Source organism: Rhinolophus sinicus, linkage group LG14, assembly GCF_036562045.2.
Source record: "Rhinolophus sinicus isolate RSC01 linkage group LG14, ASM3656204v1, whole genome shotgun sequence".
NCBI classification, from domain to species: domain Eukaryota; kingdom Metazoa; phylum Chordata; class Mammalia; order Chiroptera; family Rhinolophidae; genus Rhinolophus; species Rhinolophus sinicus.
This window is the reverse complement of record NC_133763.1, coordinates 36,472,229-36,497,513: the sequence shown is the minus strand read 5'-3', so window position 1 is coordinate 36,497,513 and position 25,285 is coordinate 36,472,229. Positions and strand designations below refer to the sequence as shown.

The 25,285-nt window shown below is 39.5% G+C and overlaps 1 protein-coding gene across 3 annotated transcripts; it reads left to right on the top strand.

The window, feature by feature from the left end:
- Positions 1-17: 17 nt before the first annotated feature.
- On the top strand, positions 18-23,971 carry EXTL2 (exostosin like glycosyltransferase 2). 3 transcript variants are annotated; one of them, XM_019747049.2, is made up of 5 exons: positions 18-1,206; positions 3,401-3,475; positions 13,068-13,495; positions 14,146-14,216; positions 16,240-18,252. In XM_019747049.2, exons 2-5 carry the CDS (start codon positions 3,471-3,473, stop codon positions 16,726-16,728), a joined length of 993 nt encoding a protein of 330 aa, XP_019602608.2. In that variant the 5' UTR covers positions 18-1,206; positions 3,401-3,470; the 3' UTR covers positions 16,729-18,252. The 3 variants fall into 3 exon arrangements, with proteins under 3 accessions (XP_019602608.2, XP_019602610.2, XP_019602609.2); XM_019747051.2 differs by lacking the exon at positions 16,240-18,252 and adding an exon at positions 23,653-23,971 and having other exon boundaries at positions 198-1,206; XM_019747050.2 differs by having other exon boundaries at positions 198-1,206; positions 15,277-18,252.
- The last annotated feature ends 1,314 nt before the right edge of the window (positions 23,972-25,285 follow it).

The window sequence follows — 25,285 nt, the reverse complement described above, 5'->3', positions numbered from 1 at the left end:
TCCTGGGACTAGAAAGGGGGAAGGACCAGCGTGGTAGGCGGGGCTTATGGCCGGGCGGGATGGGCGCGGCGCGGCGCTCATGAAGGGCCGGACGCAGTAGCGGATACTAGTACTAGGTGGTATAAGGGGCCAACCTGGGCTGGAGTCCACCACCTGGACGCCGGAAGAAAATCCTGAGATGGGACCGGCGGGCTGGGCGCTGGGAGGTTGAGCGCCCGCTCACGCCCACCCTGACCGCCTACCACAGACGTTCCCGGATGCTCCGGCGCCTGCAATCTGCCCTTTCGCCATTTCCCCCATTAGTATTGAATCCCAGTGTATTAGGTAGCAAAGCCTAAGAACCTAGGCAACCAAGTGTTTTCTTGCCGCCATTCCTCTGGAAGCGCGAGTGGTAGTTTTGGAGGGTGAACTCTTGGCACCCCAATTTTAGTGACCCACCCGACCCGGTCCCCGAAAACAGCGTCTGACCATATACTGCCACGCCGGAAGCAATCAATAGATCTCTTTCTAAGGAATGTTGAAGTCCTTTAAAGGGAGCTCCAAAGGGGCCGTGTTTGAATGGAGGTTGGGTCAATACATTGCTCCCCCCATCATCTCAATCTGCTGATACCCCAAAACTCGAGTTCGTACACAGGTCGCCCCCGGGATCGCAGTCGCGGCTGTTAATTCCTGTCAGACTCTCCCAGCTCGTTTTAAGTGCAGGACAAGCGAACTGGTGGTGGTCGCCAGGGCGTGCGGAGCTCAGGGACCGAGCCGGGGGGCCTGTCCCTGCACCCCGGGTCACCCTTGGTCGTTGAAACACTCCTCCCGCCGCCTTTCCGGAAAATTATTTGGGGAAGGTCAGGTTCACGTGAATGACTAAAACTCGTTACCTTGGGGAAGAAATAGGGCAAAGCAGGACTGGCTTTTGGACGTGGGCTGGAAACTACAAAACCGAGCTTCTTGGGAATTGCCTTTTGGACTAACAGGAAGTGGAGCGTCAGAAAAGGGAGGGGGAGCCCCCAGGTACTGTCCCCTGCTTCAGGCGCTCACTTTGCGGACGGCGTTTTCCCCCGGTTATCCATCCAGCGAATGAGGCAGGATGGACGCACGCTGCTGGGTTTAGAAAACAAAAAGAAACGAGCAGGCGAGACGCCCGTTCCGGTCTGTGATAACCAAGCTGCACACAAATAAATCGGCTGCCCGGCTGCAATCTCTGTCCTGGAGGTAAGAAAATGGCAAAATCCTCTCGTGTTAAATTTTAGTGAGGATGATGCATTTTTTTACTCTCGTTTTTGGAACTTTGTGCGTATGGGAGGCGGGGGTAGTGATTCGGTGGTTTTATTTTTGAAAAAATACTTATTCTAAAATTTTAAAGAATGTTCGTGTTGATTAAAACTGCTGTGTAAGAACAACTAAATTACAGAAATTAAGTTTTGGAAAGAGTATTTTGTCGTTGCCTTTCTTGGTGTATATTTCACTAGTATTTTAACTTAAACATAGAAATATTTTCAATTAGTACTATTTACTTATATGTTTTAAAAAGCTTTTATATTAGCCATAGCCTTTGATCTTTGCTGCACTGCTGGGGAAAATTAAGTGGGTGCAAACTATATTAAAGATAGGTAAATATTTACATGGCAATTGGGTTTTTTCTCCCAAACTGCTTTACTTCAATATGATGTAATTTAGGGGGGGAGAGGATATGTAGGAATAACCCAATTTCAGCAACTGATTTCCAGCGTTCTCTTAAGTCAAGGTCAGCTGCAATTTAAGCCTGTATTTTTTAATTGTGCCTTTGAATTGTGTATTTTATTGTATATTGCTATAAATGAGAAATTGCTCAACTGGTTTATGGAGAAATCTGCAGTACCCTTTTTCAAATAGTTTTAAAATAAGTTGGAGAAATTGAAGTTTAATTTCACTTTTATTGCTTTCCTGGGACTCCCAAATCCATCCCCATTCCCCACCCCCAAAGATATAACATAGATATTCCTGTGAGGGCCTTCTTTCAAAAAATGGCAATGCCACTTCACATCTTTCAGTCTTGGATGGCATAATTATCAACTTCAATACTAAAGGCATTTTATTGGAAATATAAGTTGGACACTATTTAAATCAGGAAAAGTTCTATGAATGGAAAACGTTTGTGTCTCACTTCTTTTGTCAATTTGAAATATCTGTCTCACTTATATAAACCAATATATGTTGTCATATCACAGTTACTTTTATTCATTCAACAATCATTTAATGAGTGTCTACTATGTGGTAGGCTCTGCTGGGGGGGGGGGGCGGGGAGAGGGTTACAAAGCCAGGTAAGTCAAAGTTCTTTTTAATGGGAAGAAGGAGCTGATGTGAGAAGAGGGGGTTAATCAGCTCAGGAGTTTAGAACGGTGTGATGTTTCAGATGTTCACAAGAGATGCCCTTGTTGTAGTGAGGAGGGATATCTATCACTCAGTGAGTCTTTGATACATACTAAGCCACCCTTTTGCCCTTTCAAAAACTTGTATCATGAAAGAACATGATTTTGGAAAACCAAAAATGATTTTTCAGCTCTTTCAGGTGGTCATTACAGATGCAGTATCTTGAAAGTCTCCAATCAGATTCTTAAATCCTTCATATATTACCAGATTAAATGGGTTTATAAGATTATAAAATAGATAGAGTAATGAACATTTTATACGTAATGAATGGATTTCCACCACCCTGGACTTTGTAATATTTGTTTAGATCATCTCCTACTAACGAATTGCGTTAGGTTAACTATGCAGATGATATGGGAAGGTGGGGTGGGAAACCTAGCTTCTCAGACATATGATTGAAGGCTGTGAGAAATGAAAGCAGAGAGAATTTAGGGGCAGAAGCTCATCTCCAACCAGGGTTCCAGCTCCATTCTGGCAATAGTCAGTATCAGTAAGGAATAGGAAGGATGCCATCTGTTCAGGAATCAACCCTGGCATTTATCTGCAACCCTATTTTAGACCCCGTGGTTTTTTAGATGCTTCAGGTTGAATACCCTATGAACCTTTAGTGAAAATGAGTTGTGACAGTAGATAAAACTATGGATACTTAAAAACCTAGGAATTGAATATAAGTGCAAATTGCTAATGCGTTCAGAGATTTTGCTCTATGGTGTATATGTTCTGGTTTCAAACAAATTAGAGAGTCGGGATGGTGTGAGCTTGTTCTGCTTCTGGATACTTAAGGGAAAAGTAGAAACAAAAATGTGGCAGTGTTAGCACCAACCTATAGGAGGACACTATCTACCTCATTACCTAAATGTGATTTTTAGAACACAGAATAGTAAATTTGAATTTCTAACAATTCAAAGCCTATGGACAATGGCATTAAAAACATTTTTTAAAATTTCCTGCTGATTGACAAAAACATCACAGAAAATGCTTTGATTTCTCTTAATAGTGTCAAGAGAGCCTGTTCCTAACAGTTACTAAAGCTATAAGGAAATTTTTTTGAAGTCAAAAGTATCATAATGAGGTAAGTACCAGTATTTTTCTTTGCTCTTTAAGTTGTGATAAAATACACAGATTTGCCATCTTAACCATTTTTAAGTGTACAGTTCTGTAGTGTTAAGTTTATTTACATTGTTGAGCAACCAATCTCTAGAACTTTTTCATCTTGCAAAAGAGAAATTCTATATGCGTGAAACAACTCCCCATTTCCCTTTTCCCCTAACCCCTGGCAACCACCATCCTACTTTCTGTTTCTATGTCATTTATTACTCTAGATACCTCGTATAAGTGGAATCATATAGTGTTTGTCTTTTTGTGACTGGCTTATTTCACTTAGCATAATATCCTCAAGGTTCATCCATGTTATAACATGTATCAGAATTTCCTTCCTTTTTAAAGGCTTAAGAATACTCTATACCACCTTTTGTTTATCCATTCTTCTGTTGGACATTTGGGTTTTTTCCACCTTTTGGCTATTGTGAATAATGCTGCTGTGAACATGGGTCAAGTACCAGTACTTTTATCAGAGAAAAAGTATTTCCTACAGAGGTATCTTTGTTTCCTTGGAAATGAAAGTTTTTACTTGAGCCAGGGTGTGTTAGAAAATACTGTCAGGTCTCTTTTAGGTCTTATCCATTGAAATAGTAGTCCAGATTATAAAATCAGAACCTATAAAGGTGAGATATTCTTGCAGACTAGATCAAAACTTAAAATAGAGACTATGCAAAGACACTGAAAATATAAAATTCTACCTTACAGCTTGCAGTAAGAAATGACATGTTGCAGCAGCATCTAGCTATTCAAATGTGACATTGTAGTTAATGTAGCTATTTATCAATATGTTTTAATAATTCTGTATATACAAGTATATATAGTCTCAAAATGTAGTAAGAGCAGGACTAAGCCTTCTAAATGACAGGATATAAATTGGTTATCAGTGATCCTGAGAGCTGCAATTAATTGACAATTCCAGGAGGAAGATGCAAGCTAGAAGGAATTTTTGTCTAGCATAATTCAGACCTATGTATTCTGTCAATGGAAAAGACAAATCACTGTGACCATGACAGCCAATCCATGACACAGTTGGTCCAGGTTGTAGTCATCTAAATGATCGTATCACTGTACAATTGGTCATAAACACAGCAAGGTCACAAGATGAATCTGTGACACGAGGTGGACCCATTTATTATTATAATTACAAGTCCATTCCTATTCTTGCCTTTCCTATTCCTAAATAAGTATTTATTATTAACACAAAATAATTTAACTTATTTTGATGTATTTAAACTTTTGCAAATGGTAATGGGAATTAAGACCTTATATGAATAGATGGGAGGAAAAGTGAAGGGAAATCATTTAGGAAGGAGAGGATAGCATTGGTTAAAAAAAAAAAAATGAGAAAAAAATGGATGGCACTCCTAAAATAAGTGAAAAGAATGAATTTTCTGAATATGGGAAAATGCAAAGGCAAAAGCTCTTCCCAAGAGACTAGTACGTGGAGAAGACTTGTGAAGAGAAGTTACCTTTCATGTACTATTTCTGGCATTCTGTGTTTTGCGATGAAGTAAATTTTTGTATAAGGTGCTTAACAATTTTAATGGAAGAGGCTTACTGTGGGCAGTAGCGAACTGACTTTCAGGCCAGTGTTCTGATTTAGTTTTCTTTTTCTACCAATCTTCTGAAGCCTGTAGGATTTTGTCAGACTCTAAACCCAAACTAAATTTTCATTTCTCAACTAGGTGAGACTTTGTTGTCTGTTTAAATCTTATTTGCTGCCTGATTAAGAAGATAGCTTCTGGTTATTGTTGCCTCCTAAAAGTTTGGGGAAATTCACAAGGATGATATTATCTAACAAGTGATGATTTTCCCCCAAGGCAAATCACATTATTCTCCAGGAGCTTCCATAGAAACAGAGATGTTCAAAGGTATTTTAATGCAGAATATCTTTGAAAAGATGTGAAAAAATCAGAATTCTACAATATTTTTTATTAAGTAGTTTTGCCACAGATCCAAAAGTCGAAAGGTGGCTTTTGTGGCCTGTGCTTGAGACCACATTTCATGACTTGCTCTCCTAGTCACCTGATGGGGATAACCCAGGTCTTTTAGGGAGGGAAAGGTTTCATAGATACTGTGGGGTCTTAACTGGACCTTAATTTGCATTTAATTTGAGTTTATTCTGTTAAAGTTTCAGGCATATATTCTCCGTTGTGAAATTTAAGGCAATTTAAACATAGATTCCCTTACTCCATTTAACCACAAAGAGTTGTGAGCACTTACTGAAAAAATGGGCCAGGCACTGATCTGGATTACAATGGCTGATGGAAACTGCCCTCAAGATACAGTCAGACTCCAAAAGGAGCTGGAGGCACAGTCAATAAGCGGAATACCTGGAAACGAGGTCTAGTGGCCCAATGTCCCGAGTTCCCAGGAGCACTGAGGATGGAGAGTGGTGAGAAACATTCACAGGGGAGGGGAGTTTGAAAGAGACTTGGGGGACGGGGAGTAGGAGTTTGTCAGGTGGAGAGAGGGGAGGTAGAGAAGAAAGCACATACCAACACATGGAGCTGCAGGTACTATAAGAGGAGCTTCTTTTTGGAATTTGGCACCACATGTCCCTTTGCCTCAGTTTGAACAATGTCTGTCATCTATGCTATAAACCTGGCAGAAATTGCTCATCAGTGGAACAATTGCAATTTCCCGAACTCTCTCTTCTGACTCTTCTTACACATTTAGGGAAGGAAAGCCCAGGCTTGGAATTACTCTCTGCATTCCACTTTGGAATATTTTTACCTCTTGGTAGCAGAGGGTCCTTTTCTGAGCATCTGTATTCTGTAATCATAAGTTTTCAGGCAAGTACCTATTTTGAAGGATGAGACAGAGGAGAAAATAGTCTGTACAATACGAGGCAAATCTCATAGTGAAATGGCGGAATAGTTGTCATTCTTCCACCATCTGGTGGCATCAAAATGAAAATGACAGCTTCTCAATGTACATCAAGCTGCTCATTGCGTTTCTATTTTATGAGTCATAGGACATAGCTAATTTTTGTTCATACTGTGTGCTGGCATATTTGTCTTCAAGCTAAAGGAATTGGCTGAGAAAAGATTCTTTATTCAATAGTGTTCCTTCTAGGGAACTTCGATAGGTGATGTAGTGAATAACTAAATAGTAGGATTTTGAAAATTCAGATTGCCTGGTGCATTTAAAGGCATGCAGACATTAGAGAATTTATAACTGTTGCTTCATAGACTATGTATTATTTACTTTGCTACTCTAGCTTATGTCCACATTTAAGAAAAGTTCTTAAAATGTCAAAGAATGCTCTTCAAAAAGCTACTCCAGTTCTCAGATATTTAAAAATTCTGATATAGTGACCCAGCTATTCCACTCCTAGGTACTATATACCCAAGAGAAATGAAAACATGTTCACATAAAAACTTGTACCTGAATGTTCATAGCAGCATCATTCATAATAGCAAAATGTGCAAACAACCCAGATGTCCAGCAACTGATGAATAATAGATAAACGAGATGTGGTATATCTATGCAATGGAATGTTATTTGGCAATAAAAAGAATGACATACCTCTCTATACTACAGCGTGTGCAAACCTTGAAAACATTATGCTAAGTGAAAAAAGCCAAACACAAGGGTCACAGATTGTATGATGCCACTTATATATAATGTCCTGAATAGGCAACTCTATGGAGACAGACAGTAGATTAGTATTGCCTAGTGCTGGGGTGGAGGTTGGGGGAAATGGGAATGGGGAGTGCCTGCTAATGAATGGGTGTGGAGTTTCTTTTGGGGTGTTAAAAATGTAAAATTAGATAGTGATGGCTGCACAATTTTGTGAATATACTAAAAGGCACTGAATTGTGTACTTTAAATGGGTAAAATTTATGGTATGTGAAATAAATCTCAATAGAGTTTTAAAAAAAGAAACCAACATACTAAGTACAAACATTTACATAATCTTACAGGTACCTTAGTGACAGTCTTGTGTACTAATTTTTTGACATATCCTTACGGAATTTACCCTAACAGTAGAAAGAGTCATGGACTGTACCATCAGGAGATCCAGGTTCTTCCCCTGGATCTGCTACTGGTTAGCTATATGCAGCTGCATGAATTTAGGCAAGTTTCTTAGGCATGGACCTTGAGTTCTTTATCTGTGAAACAAGAAAGTGGCTTGGGAGAGCTCAGAGCTCTCTTTCAGCTCTCTGACTTTATGTGCTTGTACAATAAGGCATTTAAATATTGAGGTAGTTTGGGAGACATAGCTTTATCCTTCATTGCTTGAGTGTAATAAATAGCAGTGGGGTTTTCAGAGGCCACCTTCCCCCATCATGTTCAAGTGTGTCTTGTTAAGTAAAGTATATGTAGAGCCAGGTTTCTGAATCTCAGCATGATTGGCACGTGAGGCTGGATAATTCTTTGTTCTAGGGGGCTGTCCTGTCCATTGTAAGATGTTTAGCAGCAACCCTGACATCTACGCACTAGCTAGCAATAACATCTCTCCCCAGTCACAACAATAAAAAATACCTCCAGACTTTACCAAATATCCCCTGGAGAGCAAAATTGTTTCTGTTGAAACCCCTGGTGTTAAAGATGCTAGAATAACAATATCAAAATAACTAAAAGGATGTGCTCTCAACCTATGAAGAACTAATAAGTTAATATATGTGCAAAAAATATCATTTGGGGGATCTTTAATTTTTCAGATGATTAGAAGAAGGGGAAGGATTTTTGCTTTGTTTTGCTGACATTTACTGTGTTTATCAAAGTCATATTTAATGTAATGTAGACATGGATAGGAGAAGGGCCAGGAAGGGAATAGACTAAGAGCTGTCAGATCCTTTTTGGAATGAGGCAGGGTGCTAGGAAATACATACAGACATAATTTTTAAAAGAAATAAGAAAAAACTAAAACCTATAAGGAATGTAAGGAATTGAGGGCAAGAGAACTGGAAGGTTCCTATATTTACTTCTTGGTTCCTTCCAAGTAAGATGTAGGTTATCCAGAAGTGTTCTTATATGCCCCATTCACAGCACAAAGCTGTGAATTAGGTGACAGTTTCTTCTCTAGAGAAAGAACAGAAGAAAGCTACATATTGAAACCCAAATAGCTGTGAAGTCCTCATGACTCTCCAAACTCGTCTGAAGCCATAATGGGCCTACAACTGAGTTCCAGACTTCGGCAGTTCTCAAAGTACAGATGTGTCACTTGCACTGCAGTCTATTAAGTTCTTGCTCTTCTTGCTTTTCTAGACACATACACACAAAAAAAATGATGTAATTTTATTGGGCTGCATTATTTAATAAATACTACATGAAATATTTACAGTGTCCTTCTAAAGGTGTAATTTATTCATATCTCACAAAACATTCTTAATATAGGTAAAATAAGGGGTTAGAAGCTATCTGAAAGAGGAATTCTATGATGGGAATGGACATAAACTCCTTAAAAGTATACATAAAAGTACAACAATCATTCATGAGTATCTTTGACAATGTGTACTTATAGTAGGCTACAGGAATGAATCTACATTACTTTTTCTAGACTAAAACTGTCAGATAGTAAGTTATCAGAGACTGGAAACACTTCTATGTAAGTTTTACAATATGCTATTCCTACTCAGCAGTAGAAAACGAACGTTAAGATCTTAATCAGTGCATTCTTTAATGCAATTGCCAGATGATTCTTTATTCTGAGTGCTTATAACTAGCCATTTTTAGGCAAAACCCGAATATATGTTTTAAGACCTGCTTTTGATTCAGTATTAGGTTGAAATTTACAGTGAAATCCAAGGCTTTTGAACCAAGATGATTATTTTATGATTTGTCTTTGGTTGACTACATTAATAGTATGTGTTGTTTTAGTTAGAGGGTGAATACTATGAAAGCATTGTACTCTAAAACCTTAAACTACTGTCCTTGAAAAATAACCATGGTAAAACTGAGATTTCTTTAAAAATAATTAATTTTTTTCATACCTTAGAATGAGGCTATGATACAATGGGGAAACATAAAATTGCTCTTTTTATAGAACAGGCTACAGAAAAAGTCCAGGAGAGAATGTCCTTGAACACTCTCAGAGAAGGTTACTAATGTTAACATTGCTTTTCAAATCTAGACTATTGAGAAGTGAGAGTTGCTGAATGACAATGACCATTCCCTCATCCTTATGAAGAAGCTCTTTTTTGCGTGCACATGCCTTAGTGCACTAGCCCATTATGGAGGGTATGCCCCGGCCCCCTTGGAATGCTCCATTCCCGTTCTCCTAAACTGCAAAGGGAGATGGTAGCAGCATGGCCCATGTGGTCTCTCCCTGTCCTTGCTGAGCTACAGAGAGAGAAACTGTTTCTACAATCACAAAACACCTCACAGCATGAAAGAAGATCATGGGAATGTGATTGTCACTTTAACCCAAGCACTGCCAAATCTCCTGAAGGAAAAACAAAAGATCGATTGTACATCATTTAGAAAACAAAGTGAAATTTCGTTTGAAATCTAATATGTTAGACAGGAAGTTTTAGACTATAGTCTTAGGATTACGTGTGTAATGATGGCCTAGCTGCAAAAGCCCAACTTAAAGCACAAGGTATGAAATCGAGAGCTTAGATATATACACACAGTGCACTTTTCCAAGATGGAGACAACCAAAACTAAACAGTACAGAGGCAGTCTTGTACAAAGAACAGTGACAGTGGCTCTGTGCAGTTAGCATACCACAGTTGTGGATTAGCACTTAGAGGTCTTTTCCAGCTCATTGTCTTTGTCTGTATTAAGAAATAGATGAGATTATCTGCTTCTTTTATAGCCTAAGAAGAGAAATTGTATCAAAAATAGTAAGATAGGACAGACTGATTCAATTAAAGTCATCAAGAAAAATATCTCATTCTTTCTGATTCTAAAAGATCTATTTTTTTCTTAAAGTATTTTTAAAATGTTTAGAAACTCCTCATTGACTTTTGTTTTTTGTCTTTTCAGAAGTAAATTTCTTTGAACATTCTTTTTCCTCATGTCTGGCTTTTGTGCTTGAATAGAGTTAAGAATAGATCTTGGATATATGCTAAGATGTGTTGACCTAAGAATGTCCAAACCTATAGAGAATTTTTATAAAAATTTATTTGAGCCAAACAGAGGATATGCCTGGAAGCAAAATATCAACGACTAGAATGGCAATTTACAGCTTCTTTTATGCATTTTGAATGAAGGAGGGAACTAAGGAAGATTACATGAGGGTGGGAGAAAGCAAGGCAGGAATTGTATTACAGGATAGTTAAGATTATGTGCCCTCTCAGGGTGGTTACAGTTTATTTCAAAGGTGTGTTAACCTAGATGCACAAAAACAGTGGACAGGACTTACTTAAGGTAAAGGTAAGCCTTTTACGAAAGAAGTTTTAGGCCTGGGGCATGACTACCCACTATGACCTGCCCAGTTAGGAATTTATGGTCTGATCACTGTTAGGTTACTTTCCGTGGAACCCCTTTTTGTTCCACAGATGTATGTAACATCTCAGTTGCCAAAATACAAAATAAGGACATACCTAGAAAGATTACGGAGGCTTGAGGAAGAGTGAGTAATGTCTTGGTATGTAATTACCCCTGGTCATTCGCAGAATGTGAAAGGATTCATGAGACTCAAAAAGTAGGAAAGCAAGAAAAGGTTTATTGACAGTCAGACAGAGAGAGAGAGCCGTGGCGGTGTCTGGAGACGGTGGCTGCCGTGGGTTTCTGTTTGGAAGAGAAATATTGGCAAAGGGAGTTTGCTAGGGCAGTCTGATAGAGAAAGTTGTGGCAGGTTTCTGTTTAGCTGGGGTTTTATATTTTTCCATGCAGGGTGTAAGGTGCTTGTCAGCTTGCAGGGGGGCAGCTGTTGCAATTGTGTTCTTCTGGGAACTGTCCTGTTCCCATCTATGATGGATGTCAGCTTCCAGGGGGTTGCTGTTGCGATTGGGAACTGTTCTGTTCCCACCTATGATGGATGTATGGTGCTTGTCAGCTTGTAGGTGCAGTGCTAGCCAGGGAGTCAGAGCTAAGTGTTTAATGTTTAAGCTCTCTCCTGCCAGCTCAAGCTCACTCCTGTTAACTCTATTTGTCTCATCAAGTAGGGTCTGGAAACAGAAGCAGAAACAGCAGGAGAATAAAGAAACAGCAACAATTGAAGGTCAATGTGCTCCAGAAGGAGGCAGCAGGTGTGATAATGAAGCTGTAGTGGAAGCCAGGAAATCAGAGTTCTAGGTCTCTGTAAAACTGCCTGTGAGATTTAACTTTTCCTTACGTATTCGCATATGATTGAGAGTTTTGCTTTGACAAAATATTTTAACCAGTAAATACCCAGGCCACATTCATCTGTTACTCACCTACTATTCTGTGGCCGTCTCCAGCAGTTCCTTGAGGTATAGTGAAGAAAGGGAGAGCACGTAGCTAACTACCGTCCCTGGGATCCTTGAGTATTGGGAGACGATGCCCTTCTCAGAGCAGCCTGCCTCTGAATCCAGACCGTACACTCCCCAGCCCATAATGATCAGCGACCTGGGGCTCTGGCAGATTTTCCTGGATGTAAATCCTAACTCCATTACTTAAATTGCCTAGTAGTCTTGAGAGAGTTACTTAACCTCTGTAAGCATCCAAACTATTAGATGGGAACAATAATAGTAAGTGATAAACTAGATCCTGTCACCCCCCGATCGAAACCCTCCAACAGCTTCCCACCGCAGGTAGAATAAAATCCATATTCCTTATTCATGACGACCAGATCCCCCATAATCTGGCCCTTACATATCATGTCACTTTGATTTATTCTTTTCATTACCACTATCCCAAATTATCTTTGAGTTTGTTTGCTTTCTCATTCTCTACTTTCTCCTCTGCTACTCAAAGCAGAGACCTTGTCTATCTTATCCATTGCTGGACTCATAGAACCTAGACAGTACCTGGCACAATGAGTGCTTAATAACTACTTGTTTATTAAATGAATAAGTACATATTATGCATTCAGAGTACATAGTACAAGGTCTAATACATAATATAGTGTACATAGTACACTGTAACTGTTTGCTACTGCTACCATAATCATCTGCTTCATATTGTTAGGGTTCTGCATATAATTTCATTTGGAAAAAAGTTTCCTACCAAAAAGTAAGTTAAAACTAGTATGCTGTAGTTATGAAGTTAGTATAATGCGTATATCAAAACATCCAGTTGTGCACCTTAAATGCTTGTGATGTTCATATATCGATGATATCTCAATAAAGCTGTTTTTAAAATGAGTATACTACTAAGGAAACTATGATCCCATTTGAAAACAATCTCAGCTTCAAATTTTTTATAGTAAAATGAGAGTAAATTTTAAAATGCACTGCTTAATTCTTCCTATTTGGTGTGTAGAAGATCTTTTGTCTGTAACTGCAAAGCAAGCAGACCCAGAAAGGAAGGTTTATTCACTGGCCTTACTATCTTAGTCCAAATTACCTTATCAAAGAGGCGGGGATAACTGAAATTGAATCAACTAAAAGAAGATTAACCTCTCTCATTAAAACAGCAAAAACAAAACATGATGACTAGTAAGAATGCTAAGATTCTAAATTTCATTTTCATTTCTACTCCAGGTGTTTCCACATCTGCAAACTTCCTGGCAGAGTGATGGGAATTCGAGTGCTTCGCTTCTCTTTGGTGGTCGTCCTTGTGTTACTATTGGTAGCTGGGGCTTTGACCACTTTACTTCCTAATGTCAGAGAAGACAAGATGCCCACATCACGCAGGGAAATAAAATCCCAAAGCAAGTCCACCCTGGATTCCTTTACTCTCATCATGCAGACGTACAACAGAACGGATCTCTTACTGAGACTTTTAAATCATTATCAGGCAGTACCACATCTGCACAAAGTGATTGTGGTGTGGAACAATGTTGGGGAGAAGGGACCAGAGGAGCTATGGAATTCTCTGGGGCCTCACCCTGTCCCTGTGATCTTCAAACCGCAGACAACAAACAGAATGAGAAATCGGCTGCAGGTCTTTCCTGAGCTGGAGACTAGTGGTGAGTTGCAGCTGGGTTCTTAGCCTGTCAGGGCTGCAGCAAACCAGAGCTGGGGGCGGGTATGTGGACTTTTGGCCTTCTACTTGTCTTAATTGTCTGGAGAAAATAAGGGAAATTTAATCATAAGGAAGCTCCTTGAAAAACTTAAGGGGCAATTTCCAAGATGTCAAGAAGCAGTTTCCTGGGGAAGAAAGCACGTACATCTTTACAACAGTGACAAGGAGGTTAATATTATGAAAGAAGATACGCTATAATTACATATTATTGCATCACAGGAAGTAGTGAAATGCCATTTAACTTAGACTTAATGTATTTCTTGCCACCTCCTTTTTTCATCCCATTCATAGCGGTTTCATGAGGTTGTAATTTGCTTTCAAAAAAACCTTGGTTTTATTTATTTATAGGTTCATTAGTTTCTAGGATAATGGATGATAAGTACATGATGATTTCCTCTCAGGTAGTTATAAAGTCAATTATAATTCAAATTAAAAAAATTTCTGCTAGACAAATTTCTCCAAGAATGCATATCTTATTTACTAATTTTCTTAGACAATATCTCATTTCAATGATCTATGTAGACACCATTGTATCTTACTAGTTTTGTTTTCATTTCCAAACTATTCGACTTAAATTTTTTCCTTTCATTTCAGCAGTGTTAATGGTAGACGATGACATGCTAATTAGCGCCCAGGACCTTGTTTTTGCTTTCTCAGTTTGGCAGGTAAGGTTACTACATTCTTTGTGAAATCATCAGAATAAAGCCTTATCTAGTGTTTAACCAGGGCAGCACGGTTTAATGTGGGAGTCACCCAAAATAACATAGGCGATATTTATCTAAAAGATAAATAAGTTTGTTATCTTGTAATCAAGATTTCCTGTGCTCAGTTAAGTCAACCTGAAAGTTCTGCTGTCTTTTATCTGTATTTGATGTGTATTTGGCATACTGGGAAGAGCCAGAACTACCTTCCAAGGAATAATGAGGAAGTGCTCTGGTATATATTATAGCAAAGACTAGAATGCAGAGACGTTTTCTGCAAGGCCATAGATGTGAGTCTCAAATGAGAAGTATATTTTTGTATTAATGCTGTATATAACTTGCATTAAAAGAAAGCATTTATTACATCTACAAAATTTAACCCTGATTCTGAGGCCATTGTTTAGAAATGAGTAATAATAACAATGCTATGTGAACCATTGTGATGGCAGGTTTGCCACAACTCCTTAATTAGCTACTTGGGATAGAATAACATTGCATATTAATGGTAAGTGGTCACAGGATTCTGCAGATACCAGCATTCCCAAAACCACAGTTTTTAACTTCATGCCTAGTGAACTGATCAACAGATTTTTTTCCATGTTAGCAGTTTTCTCAACCCTGTAAATAAAAGCTTTTTAGGCAAAAAATTCCAATGTGATACTCCAGCTATGAGATTTCTATTCAGGTAAAAAATCAATTTCCCTAAAATGTCAGGGGTGGGGGGAAATACGAAGACTGTGGTTAATTAGAACAATGCAAATAAAACATAATTAAAGATGGATAAATAGGATTTTAGACTTTATGCATAAAAATATCAAGAGCAATTGCAATTCATTGCCCGAGATAATCTGACTCCTAAACTTTGATGCCATCAGTGCCCTGTATCGTGTAATGATTTGATGTAATGTATGGAGGCAAGCAATATCAGGCATCTTTGTGCCTTCCCACTCAAGTCATCACCTCCACTTTTAGTGCTCTCCCTTTCCTCTTCCAGTCATCTCTGAAATTTCTTTCATTCTCCTAGGTTATGCACATGGTACGTCTTCTCTGAAACCTTCCAGCCTTTATCCCCCACTGCCTGACTTTCCCCTTTGCCTCCCAGCAACACTGCTGTCATTCTGTCCTCAGTGCTCCCATGAAATTAACCCATCTGCACTTACAGCTTTCTCACACCCTGGTAGTTTCTTGTTCACATACTAGACCATACCCTTTCTAGATTATAACCCAGCCTGATGTGTGTGTGTATCCCTAGTTTAGTGGCTACTCAGTAAATTAGTGAAACTCAATTTATGAGATTAGACTAAACCTTGTAACCCTATCAGTTCTTATCTATTTCACATGCTTCACTGGTTTTCTTCTTTGCTGTATTTTTAGTCATTTTCAACCTAATATTGTTTTCAACCTAATATCCTTTCTTCAAAGATCCTGACACATCTTACTGTATTTCTCTATATTGTCATATTTTTAAAAAGGAAGCACCCAAGCTGAAAAGGGATAAAAATATTACATTGTCTAAAATCAATAAGGACTTTTAAGAATGTTGAAGTCATTATGGAAAAACAGTAAAATCATACATGTAGACCCATAATTTTATATATTCCTAAGAGATTAAAACAGTTTTTCAAAATAATCACATTGTATCTTCTTTTTTCCTGTAATAAATAGCATTCATACAGTCAACTTCCTTGCAGCATACTTTGAAGAACCAGACTCGTTGGTGACTAGAATGTATTAATATCAAATAATGTTTGAATTAGGAGAACATTTGTGAGGTTAGAAATTTTGTTAGAGAAATGGGTTGTGATGGAATTTGACCTGTAAACTTATCGGGACATAGATTTATGAAGTTGCCTGGAGTTAGGTGAAACCACGAATAAAATAAAGTTGACAAATCCATTTAATTCTCTCTGTAATAAATCATTGCCTTTTTCACCATGTCTGCTCTAAAGAAATGCCACACTTAATTGTTCTTTTTCCATCTGTTCAGCAATTTCCTGATCAGATTGTAGGATTTGTTCCTAGAAAGCATGTCTCAACTTCATCAGGTATCTATAGTTATGGAGGTTTTGAACTGCACACACCAGGCTTTGGAGATGGTGACCAGTACTCTGTGGTGCTGATTGGAGCCTCATTCTTCAATAGCAAATACCTTGAACTCTTTCAGAGGCAACCTGCAGCCGTCCATGCTTTGATAGATGAAACGCAAAACTGTGATGATATTGCCATGAACTTTATCATTGCCAAGCACACTGGGAAGACTTCAGGGATATTTGTGAAACCTGTAAACATGGGCAATTTAGAAAAAGAAACCACCGGTGGCCATGCTGGAATGTGGCATCGAGCTGAGCACTTTCTGCAGAGGTCTTACTGTATCAATAAGCTTGTTAATATCTATGATGGCATGCCCTTAAAGTACTCCAACATAATGATCTCTCAGTTTGGTTTTCCATATGCCAACCACAAAAGTAAAATGTGAACGTCAAACCAACAAACTAAAACTTCAAAACTGATTAGTATTTGAGTAGCTTCTCCATGCCATGATTGATTGGTTTATTTTTTTAAGCAACATCATGAACTTTTATCAACTCCAGAAGTATCTACAAAGGAAAAATCACACAGCACTTCTAGGATATAAACTTCATATGAACTTCAAAAACCAAGGAGTTTATATTATTCAGGTTGGTCTTCTTGTGAAAAAGTCTTCATCCATGAATATAACTCCTAGGTCAGCGACTTTATCATTTACTTTCTAAGACTTTTCCCCAATTTCTTTGACTCACGGCGTTTGTCTTAAGGACCCACAGCAAGCGTTTCCTGAACCAGAAACTCCAGAGAAGCACTTCTCAGCTTTCATTTGAAGTCTGAAATGTCTCCTTAGCAAAAGCCTGTGGTGTAGTGGCAAGCCATGTGAGGAGAGACTAATCTCACTCTCATATAAAAACAAGTGGAACATTCGTGACGATCAGTGCTTCCGTTGGGGTCCTCCCACCCAGCCCTTTCCCGGACTGATGTAACTCAGCAAGGTTTTGCTGCAACTGTCAGTGCTTTTATTTTTGTTGATAAGTCTGTTGTGGCTGGGAGGGTTAATTTTCGTAGCTGAAGGATGTCTAGTTTGACTGATTTTCATGAACATTTATTGCATGGATCACAAAAAAAGTGCAGCCAATGTTTCTAAATGCAACCTATATGTAGCAAGAAGTAAATGTTTTGCTAGATTCAGGTAGTGCATTTTGTCACTGAATCTGACCTTGAGATTGTACATTCTTATATTTTACATAAAATATGTGTTGTTTAAGAAACATGTATAAAATGACTTTTGAAAGAATGATTAGTTAAAACCTTTAGTATCAAAGATCTTTATTGTCAGGGCATAGGTTATCCCATGGGTACTAAAGAGTTGTGTGTATTATATAAAAATCAGTCTCAAAAAAAAAAAATAAGGCACACTTCATCATCAAAAAATCGATACATATATACAGAAAAAAAGAAGAGACTGAGTCATAGGGGGAATTCTGTAGGAGTCTGCATCAGTTAATTGTTAAGTTGCCCTCTCTCTGTTATATGATTTAGTATTTGTTTACCACACAGTGTTTATGTTTGATCTTGTTCACTACTGGTAGCAAGCAGTACTTAATTAGGCTTCTGTATTTTACCTTTCTTGTCATCCTCCTCCTCCTCCTTCTCCTGCTCCCCCTCTTACACCTCCCCTCCTTTTTCCTCCTCCCATAATACCATTATATTCTCATAATTGCGAAGCTCTGGAAATATTATAATAATCATGGTTTATGTTCCAACAATAAGGTCTCTGTAGTTAGTTCAGTATATGTTGTTTCTTTACACTGGCATGTGTATGTGTCTTAATGCAGTCAGATAAAACCAAGAGAATGCAGAACCTCACTAAAAATCTATAATGTTAATTATCTGCTTTGTCTACTCTCGGTAATGATTTTTTGCCCTTTGGGATTCCACTGGCAGATAAATAAAATAAACTTTTACCCTCCTGGTATTCCATATTAATTAAGCAGAATCAAGTTTTTGTGGTTGATATTTTTACAAATTTCTAAATATTCTAGAATATTGGTTAGGGTAAGGCAGAGACATTAGCTACATTCCCTGTGGGAAAATTTTCCACTTTGTGTTCTTAAACTTGTCTTAAGCATCACATAAGTTAATCATATCATGTTTTTCAGACATAGAGCAAATATGAAAACAAAATGAAGTACAGTCTATATTACAAAGACTCTTGCATTGTGGCTAGAATTCTACTAAAACTGTTTTTCCTTGTATACCTCTTATTGTTCCAAATGGTCCAGAGAAGAGATGATGCTCAGACTTAAACCTGAGTAAGAGAAGCAATGTAGCTCAGGGATTAAGTGTGCCAGTACAGTACTTGGGCTCAAATCCTTCCTAACTTTCACATTTACTTAACCTCTTGGAGCCTCAGTTTCCTCATCTACCAAAATGAGAATTATATCTACCCAGGCAGTTGTTTTAAGGAATAAAGGCGATAGCTTGTATAAATACGGCACAATGCCTTGTCCATTTAAAATGGTCAGTAAATGAAAACTCTTGGGGTGTGTCACTAACAATAAGTGCAGTTAACTGTACAATGCCTCATCTAGGTATTAGACAGCCTCCTAGACCCACCAGGTGAGAAATTTGGGAAAGTGTTTCGACATAACAATGGACAGAGAGCCATGGCAGTTTTCACTTCATTTTCTTTATTTTAAATGCCCTTTTTCTTATTATTAAAACATTATAACATATATATTCTAGCAATTTTGGCATATTCAAAACAGCATAAAAAAGAAATTAAAAGCCCACCAACACATTAACAATAGCCATTTTTCCTTTGACTTTTCTATACCATGAGTTATTTCAGATTTTAATACCATGAATTATTTTGTATTTCACTGGATAGATAAATCATATTTTATATAATCGATCATCTTACCATTTTGTTTGATACCTTCTTACTATTGGAACAACATTGGGTAAGTGCCCTAGCCTTGAACAGACATCTTTGAGCATATCAATAATGATTTCTTTAAAACCAAGTCCAGGAAGTGCAATACCTGAATCTAGTAGTGTGCGTGTTTTAGAGTTTTTCATACACACTGCAATATGCCTCCAGAAGCGTTGCCATAGCTACACTATATCACATCTGAGGGCACCTCTTTCCCATCAGACTTTCCAACATTGTATAGTACTTAAAGTTTTCTTTCATTTCTTTTCCACATACAAAATACTCAAATACTGCAGGACTTGGAAGGATCTGGGCTATGTTAAGAACTCTGTGTTAAGAAGGCTGAAAAGACAGGCAATCAACTGTAAAATAAAAGACTCGAGGGCAATGTAAGCCCAGGAAGATCTGAAATGCTTCTAGAATCTCTTTGCTCCCAGGCTTGAGTGTAGATAATAAATTACTGACCCTTTGCTGGTTCCAGGGATTAAAAAAATTGTAAGCCACAAAAAAATGCTCATATTTATTCTTAGAAAGACCTGGGTTTTGACCCCAAGGTAGGAATGGATAAGTGTATGTGTGACTGTGACTGTGTGTGTGTGTGTGTGTGTGTGTGTGTGTGTGTGTGTGTGTGCGCATATGTGCCCACCTACATGCGCTTAGGGTGACGGTGGGAGGGTAGGAGGTAGAGGAAGGGAATGGAGTGGAGGATGATGTGATGGAGGAGGAACATGGAGGGAGGACCACATCTCACGGGATTCTGGGGCTTAAATGGTGAGGTCAGATCATCCTGTACCCCATGCTGTTTCATAAACCAGTGTTCTGCTGTGGTCTCCCGACTTCTCTGTCTCTCTCTCTCTCTCCCCCACCCCCACCCCCTTTTCTCCTCCCTTCCTCCTTTTCTCCTTTCATGAAGGCTCTCTCAATAGAAAACCCAAATATTTTTAAAAATATACGCACTGTGAATGGAATGCAAATAACATTTGATCATTGGAAACACGCACTGAGTCCTGGCTCCTGTTAATTTCCTTACCTGCCCAGCAAAGGTGAAAATACCTGCCCTAAAATTTCACTGGTTGTTTTTGGTTTCAAAGGACATAATGTGTAGTAATTTTTTTTACGTGTAGTAATTTTGTAGTATCAGGAAAATACAAGAATTTTTAGAAACCATTGTGGATAAAGAGCAGCTTGACCAAGAGTTAAAGAGACTTGGTTAAGAATTAGTGCCTATATCAAAATTACACTTTAGAGCATAAAAAGAAATGAAAATAAATATGCAAGTACCGAAAATAATTTAAGGAACTCACTTTATTAACTCTAGCTTAGAACAGAATATTTAAATGGAGTATTTATCTAAACTAGAGATAACGAGGCTCTTTCTCCTTTTATATGTCATTGTGTCTTATTTGAAAAAGAAAGAATCAAATTCTATATTGAGAAATATTTTAAGTAGTTAAAAAAAAAGTAAATCTGAAAGAAGCAGCTTTAATTTACAGCAGTGGTTTGTAACTTGGACTGGTCTTGCCCCCACCCCACACCCCCACCCCAGTGTCACTGGCAATGTCTGAAGATACCTTTGGTTGTTACAACTGAGGGTCATGCTACTGTCATCTAGTGAGGACACTGCAACACACACACACACAAAAAGAATTAAGCATCCCGAAATGTCAAAAGAGTGCTGAAGTTGAGAAAAAAGATGCTTGGCATTATATTATAGAATACTTGATTGGATACAGAGGGTGCCAAAAAAATGTATACACATTTTAAGAAAGGAAAAAACTATTAATATGTACCAATAACAAACAATGAATACAAGTCACGTTTGACTTCTGCAATTACAAGAGGTGCTCAAAGTGGTTACCAGCAGCATCCAGACACTTCTGATTATGGCAAACTACTGCTTGAGCAACGATGACCAAAGTGTCCACTTGTATACATTTTATTGGCACCCCTGGTGTGTGTGTGTGTTTGTGTGTGTGTGTGTGTGTATAACATTTTATCACAATGCAAGTTGCATTGCTAAAGTTTTATCCCGCTTAACTGCTTATTGGAACAAAAATTTGGGGAGGGGGGAATTTGCTTATATTACTGATAAGACATCTGGTGCATAATTCTGTCAACCAAGGTCTGATCAAAGAACCAGAAATTTCCCTGGTAAAGTTTATTTCTGACTAAAATTCTGTGGGGGCAGAGCCCCAGAAAGAAGTTTCCAGGCTCTCGGCCTCACATGGACAGGTGCTGGCTCAGGTAGTAAGTGGCCGTCAATGTGATTGGATGGCCATCAGCTGTGGCTAGTTGGCCATCAGCTGTAACCAGTGAGCCATTGGCCACTAATATAACTGCTGTGGCTATGCTAGCAGAGTGGAGAAGAGAGAAAGAATGGGGGCTAGCAAGGAGATAGCGGCTGGGCTGGCAAGCGTGGATGGCGGTTTGCGGACAGTGTGGATCCAGCCTCCAGTGAGAGTATAGTGTCGCCAGGGAGAATATAGTGGTATGACTCCCCTACCTATGGCTCCGTGGGTGTTCCTTTTTGGCCTCACCATATCCTGCGTTCTTGTATGGGGAGCGGGAGCAGAGACCCCGCAGGTCGCCCCGCACGACAAATGGCGCAGCGAGCAGGGTACGGTGCCGGCCAAAGCTCCCCGAAGGACAGTGGAGCAGTTTGTGTGTATGAACACTCAGTCTCAGGAAGACCAGGAGGAGCAGCTGCCGGAGAGCTGGATCCCGTGGAGGGGTGGGAGGACGTGGACGGTTCTCCCACCAGCACAGGAAAAGCCATGCAGCTGCTGGAGAGATGGAGCCCCGTGGAGAGGTGGAAAGATGTGGACGGTTCCCCAACCAGCACAGGCCAGAGAAAGCGAAGGTCGTTGCAGCCCTGTGGGCCGGGGAAGTCCCTGCTCAGGCAGCCCAGATGCAGGACTTATAGTCCCAGGAGGTAACGCTTGCTGAGTCCTCCGTGGGAGATAAGGGTGAGGTCAAGGTCATCCCTCACCCCCAGGACAGCCCTGGTGAATGACTATGGACTATGGGGAATTGCCTTCCATCCCTAATTTAATGGACCGCTTGACTGTTTGTTTGGGAACTGTTGTTAGTGGAACTGGGGGATATTTGCTTTTGTCTCTTGACTGGCCGCCATTGAGAATATGTAAGCACCTTGATTGTGAGTCGCTGTTGTTCCAGCAGGGTACCCTGAGAGGCCCAGAGAGAGTGGCAGTGCCCTGAGAGCCCTGGCTGTGTCCAGGAAGTGTGGCTGTGCCCACAGAGAGTGGCAGTGCCCTGAAAGCCCTGGCTGAGTCCAGGAAGTATGGCTGTGCCCACAGAGTGGCAGTGCCCTGAAAGCCCTGGCTGAGTCCAGGAAGTGTGGCTGTGCCCACAGAGTGGCAGTGCCCTGAAAGCCCTGGCTGAGTCCAGGAAGTGTGGCTGTGCCCACAGAGTGGCAGTGCCCTGAGAGCCCTGGCTGTGTCCAGGAAGTGTGGCTGTGACCAGAGTGAGTGGCAGTGCCCTGAGAAATCCTAGCTGTGCCCGGGGAAACTAGTGGTACCCTAAGAAGTCCAGGAAGTCTGGCCGTGCCCAGAAGTACTGGTGGTGCCCTGAGAAACCCTGGCTGTGCCCGGGAAGACAGGTGGTACCCTAAGAAGTCCAGGAAGTCTGGCCGTGCCCAGAAGTACTGGTGGTGCCCTGAGAAACCCTGGCTGTGCCCAGAGAGCCTGGCTATGTCCAGGGTATTGCGTTCACCCCCAGGCTCCTCGCACAGGGCCCCTCGCGGAAGATGTTTGTCACGTAGATTGTGAGGCGAGAGCCTGTAGGGGTGGAGTGTGGGGGCAGAGCCCCAGAAAGAAGTTTCCAGGCTCTCGGCCTCACATGGACAGGTGCTGGCTCAGGTAGTAAGTGGCCGTCAATGTGATTGGATGGCCATCAGCTGTGGCTAGTTGGCCGTCAGCTGTAACCAGTGAGCCATTGGCCACTAATATAACTGCTGTGGCTATGCTAGCAGAGTGGAGAAGAGAGAAAGAATGGGGGCTAGCAAGGAGATGGCGGCTGGGCTGGCAAGCGTGGATGGCGGTTTGCGGACAGTGTGGATCCAGCCTCCAGTGAGAGTATAGTGCCGCCAGAGAGAATATAGTGGTATGACTCCCCTACCTATGGCTCCGTGGGTGTTCCTTTTTGGCCTCACCATATCCTGCGTTCTTGTGTAGGGAGCGGGAGCAGAGACCCCGCAGGTCGCCCCGCATGACAAATTCTGTGACCCCAAATCAGAGTGCTGAATTGGTAGGTTTTAAAGGAGCCATGTTATACATCCTGACAAAAAAATAATAATCTAAAATTCAGCTCTGTTGGAGCATACTACCTTCCCTACACCCTAAGCCTGTCTCCTCAGGAGTCCTTTCTCAAAGTGAATACTAACTTAATAACATCACTACTGTTGTACTGTTTTAGGACCAAAGGACATAATGATGATGATAGAATGATAAAGAAGATGATAATGTCATCATTCAGGGATAAACACTGGAAGAGATTGTGTTTTAAAAGATGTCACTGGCCTTTATGAAAGACCCCAAAGAGAGTTGCAACAGGCTAACAGACCACTTGACTCAAACTGAACTATGAATCAGTAATTATCAGGTACAGCTGCTAATTTTTTAAACCCAGAATGCACATGCAAGTTTTAAAGACTAAATTAAAATACTGGATTCTATTGAAATTTATTACACAATTTTTCTGAAATTTACCGTTTTACCAGCAGATGTCAGTACAACCTAATTAATATTTTTAGTAGATTAAATACCTGCCAGTAAACACAGTGAAAATAATATCAAAGTTAAAAACCTACTGTCTATGTTTTTTGTTAAGAATATCTCATTAAGTGGAACTATAGAAAAATACTAATCCTTCAAAAGCTATTAACTTAAAATGAGCCCTTGCTTAGGTAAATCATATTACATAAGTCATAACTTATATGTTAATAGTTACCATCATAATTTATGTCACAGTGGCATTTTTAGTGACATGATCTTAAGTACAAAATGCTAATCCGTGGTAAGGTATAAGAATAGCAGTATATTTAAAACACACGTCATAGACACTAGAGCCAAATGAAGCTCATTTGTCTCCGGGTGACATATTTACAACCCCTGAAGAAACACATTAATTCCTAATGAATCCTAAAATATCCATAGTGTGACACCATTTCTTTTCTAGAATGCAGCCTTTTATTTCTAGCAAAAATTGTTCATCTAATGGCAGTAACTGCTAATCTAATAGCAGTGCCTATTATGTGGGGAACACTCATTTACATTATTTCATATAATCTTTGTAACAACCCAGCAATGTAGATACCTATATCACCCACATTTGAGGATTCAATAACTGACATTCAAAGAGGTTAGGTGTTTGCCTAGTAAATAAGCATACACAGCAAGAAGTGACAAACCGCAGGTGATTCCAAGGTTATACTCTTCTTGTTGTGTAATAGCTCATTCCTCTAAAAATGCTATTTCATGACCTTATGTTAAAGAGACTTCTTGTTGCTTTTTTGTTGTACTTGGAGTTAAAGCCATATTTTGTACAAAAGATTTCTCCAATAGTGACATGGGACCCAACTAGAATTAGGCTGAAATAAAGATAAAATAAATACGTAAAATTACTTTTTAAAAAACAATAGCCAGTTTTTTTTATAAAGTTAAATATGCACTTACCATACTTGTGTAAACTACAATTCCCATGCCTGGGTATTTAGCCAAAGGATATGAAAATATACATCCACACAAAGACCTGCACACAATGTTTAGTGGAACTATTTGTCAGCATCAAAAGCTGGAAACAACCCAAATTTCCATCAACTAGTTAAAGGATCAATATATTGTTATTTATCCATATAATAGAATGCTATTCAGCAATAAAAAGGAACATAATACTGATGTGTGCAACAACATGGCTGAATTTCAAATCAGTAAGCCAAATGAAAGAAGGCAGACACAAAAGGCTACATAATACATACTGAATGATTCCATGTATCTCACAGAGCTATAGAGACGGAAAACAGGTCAGTGGTTGCCAGGGTCTGGAGGTA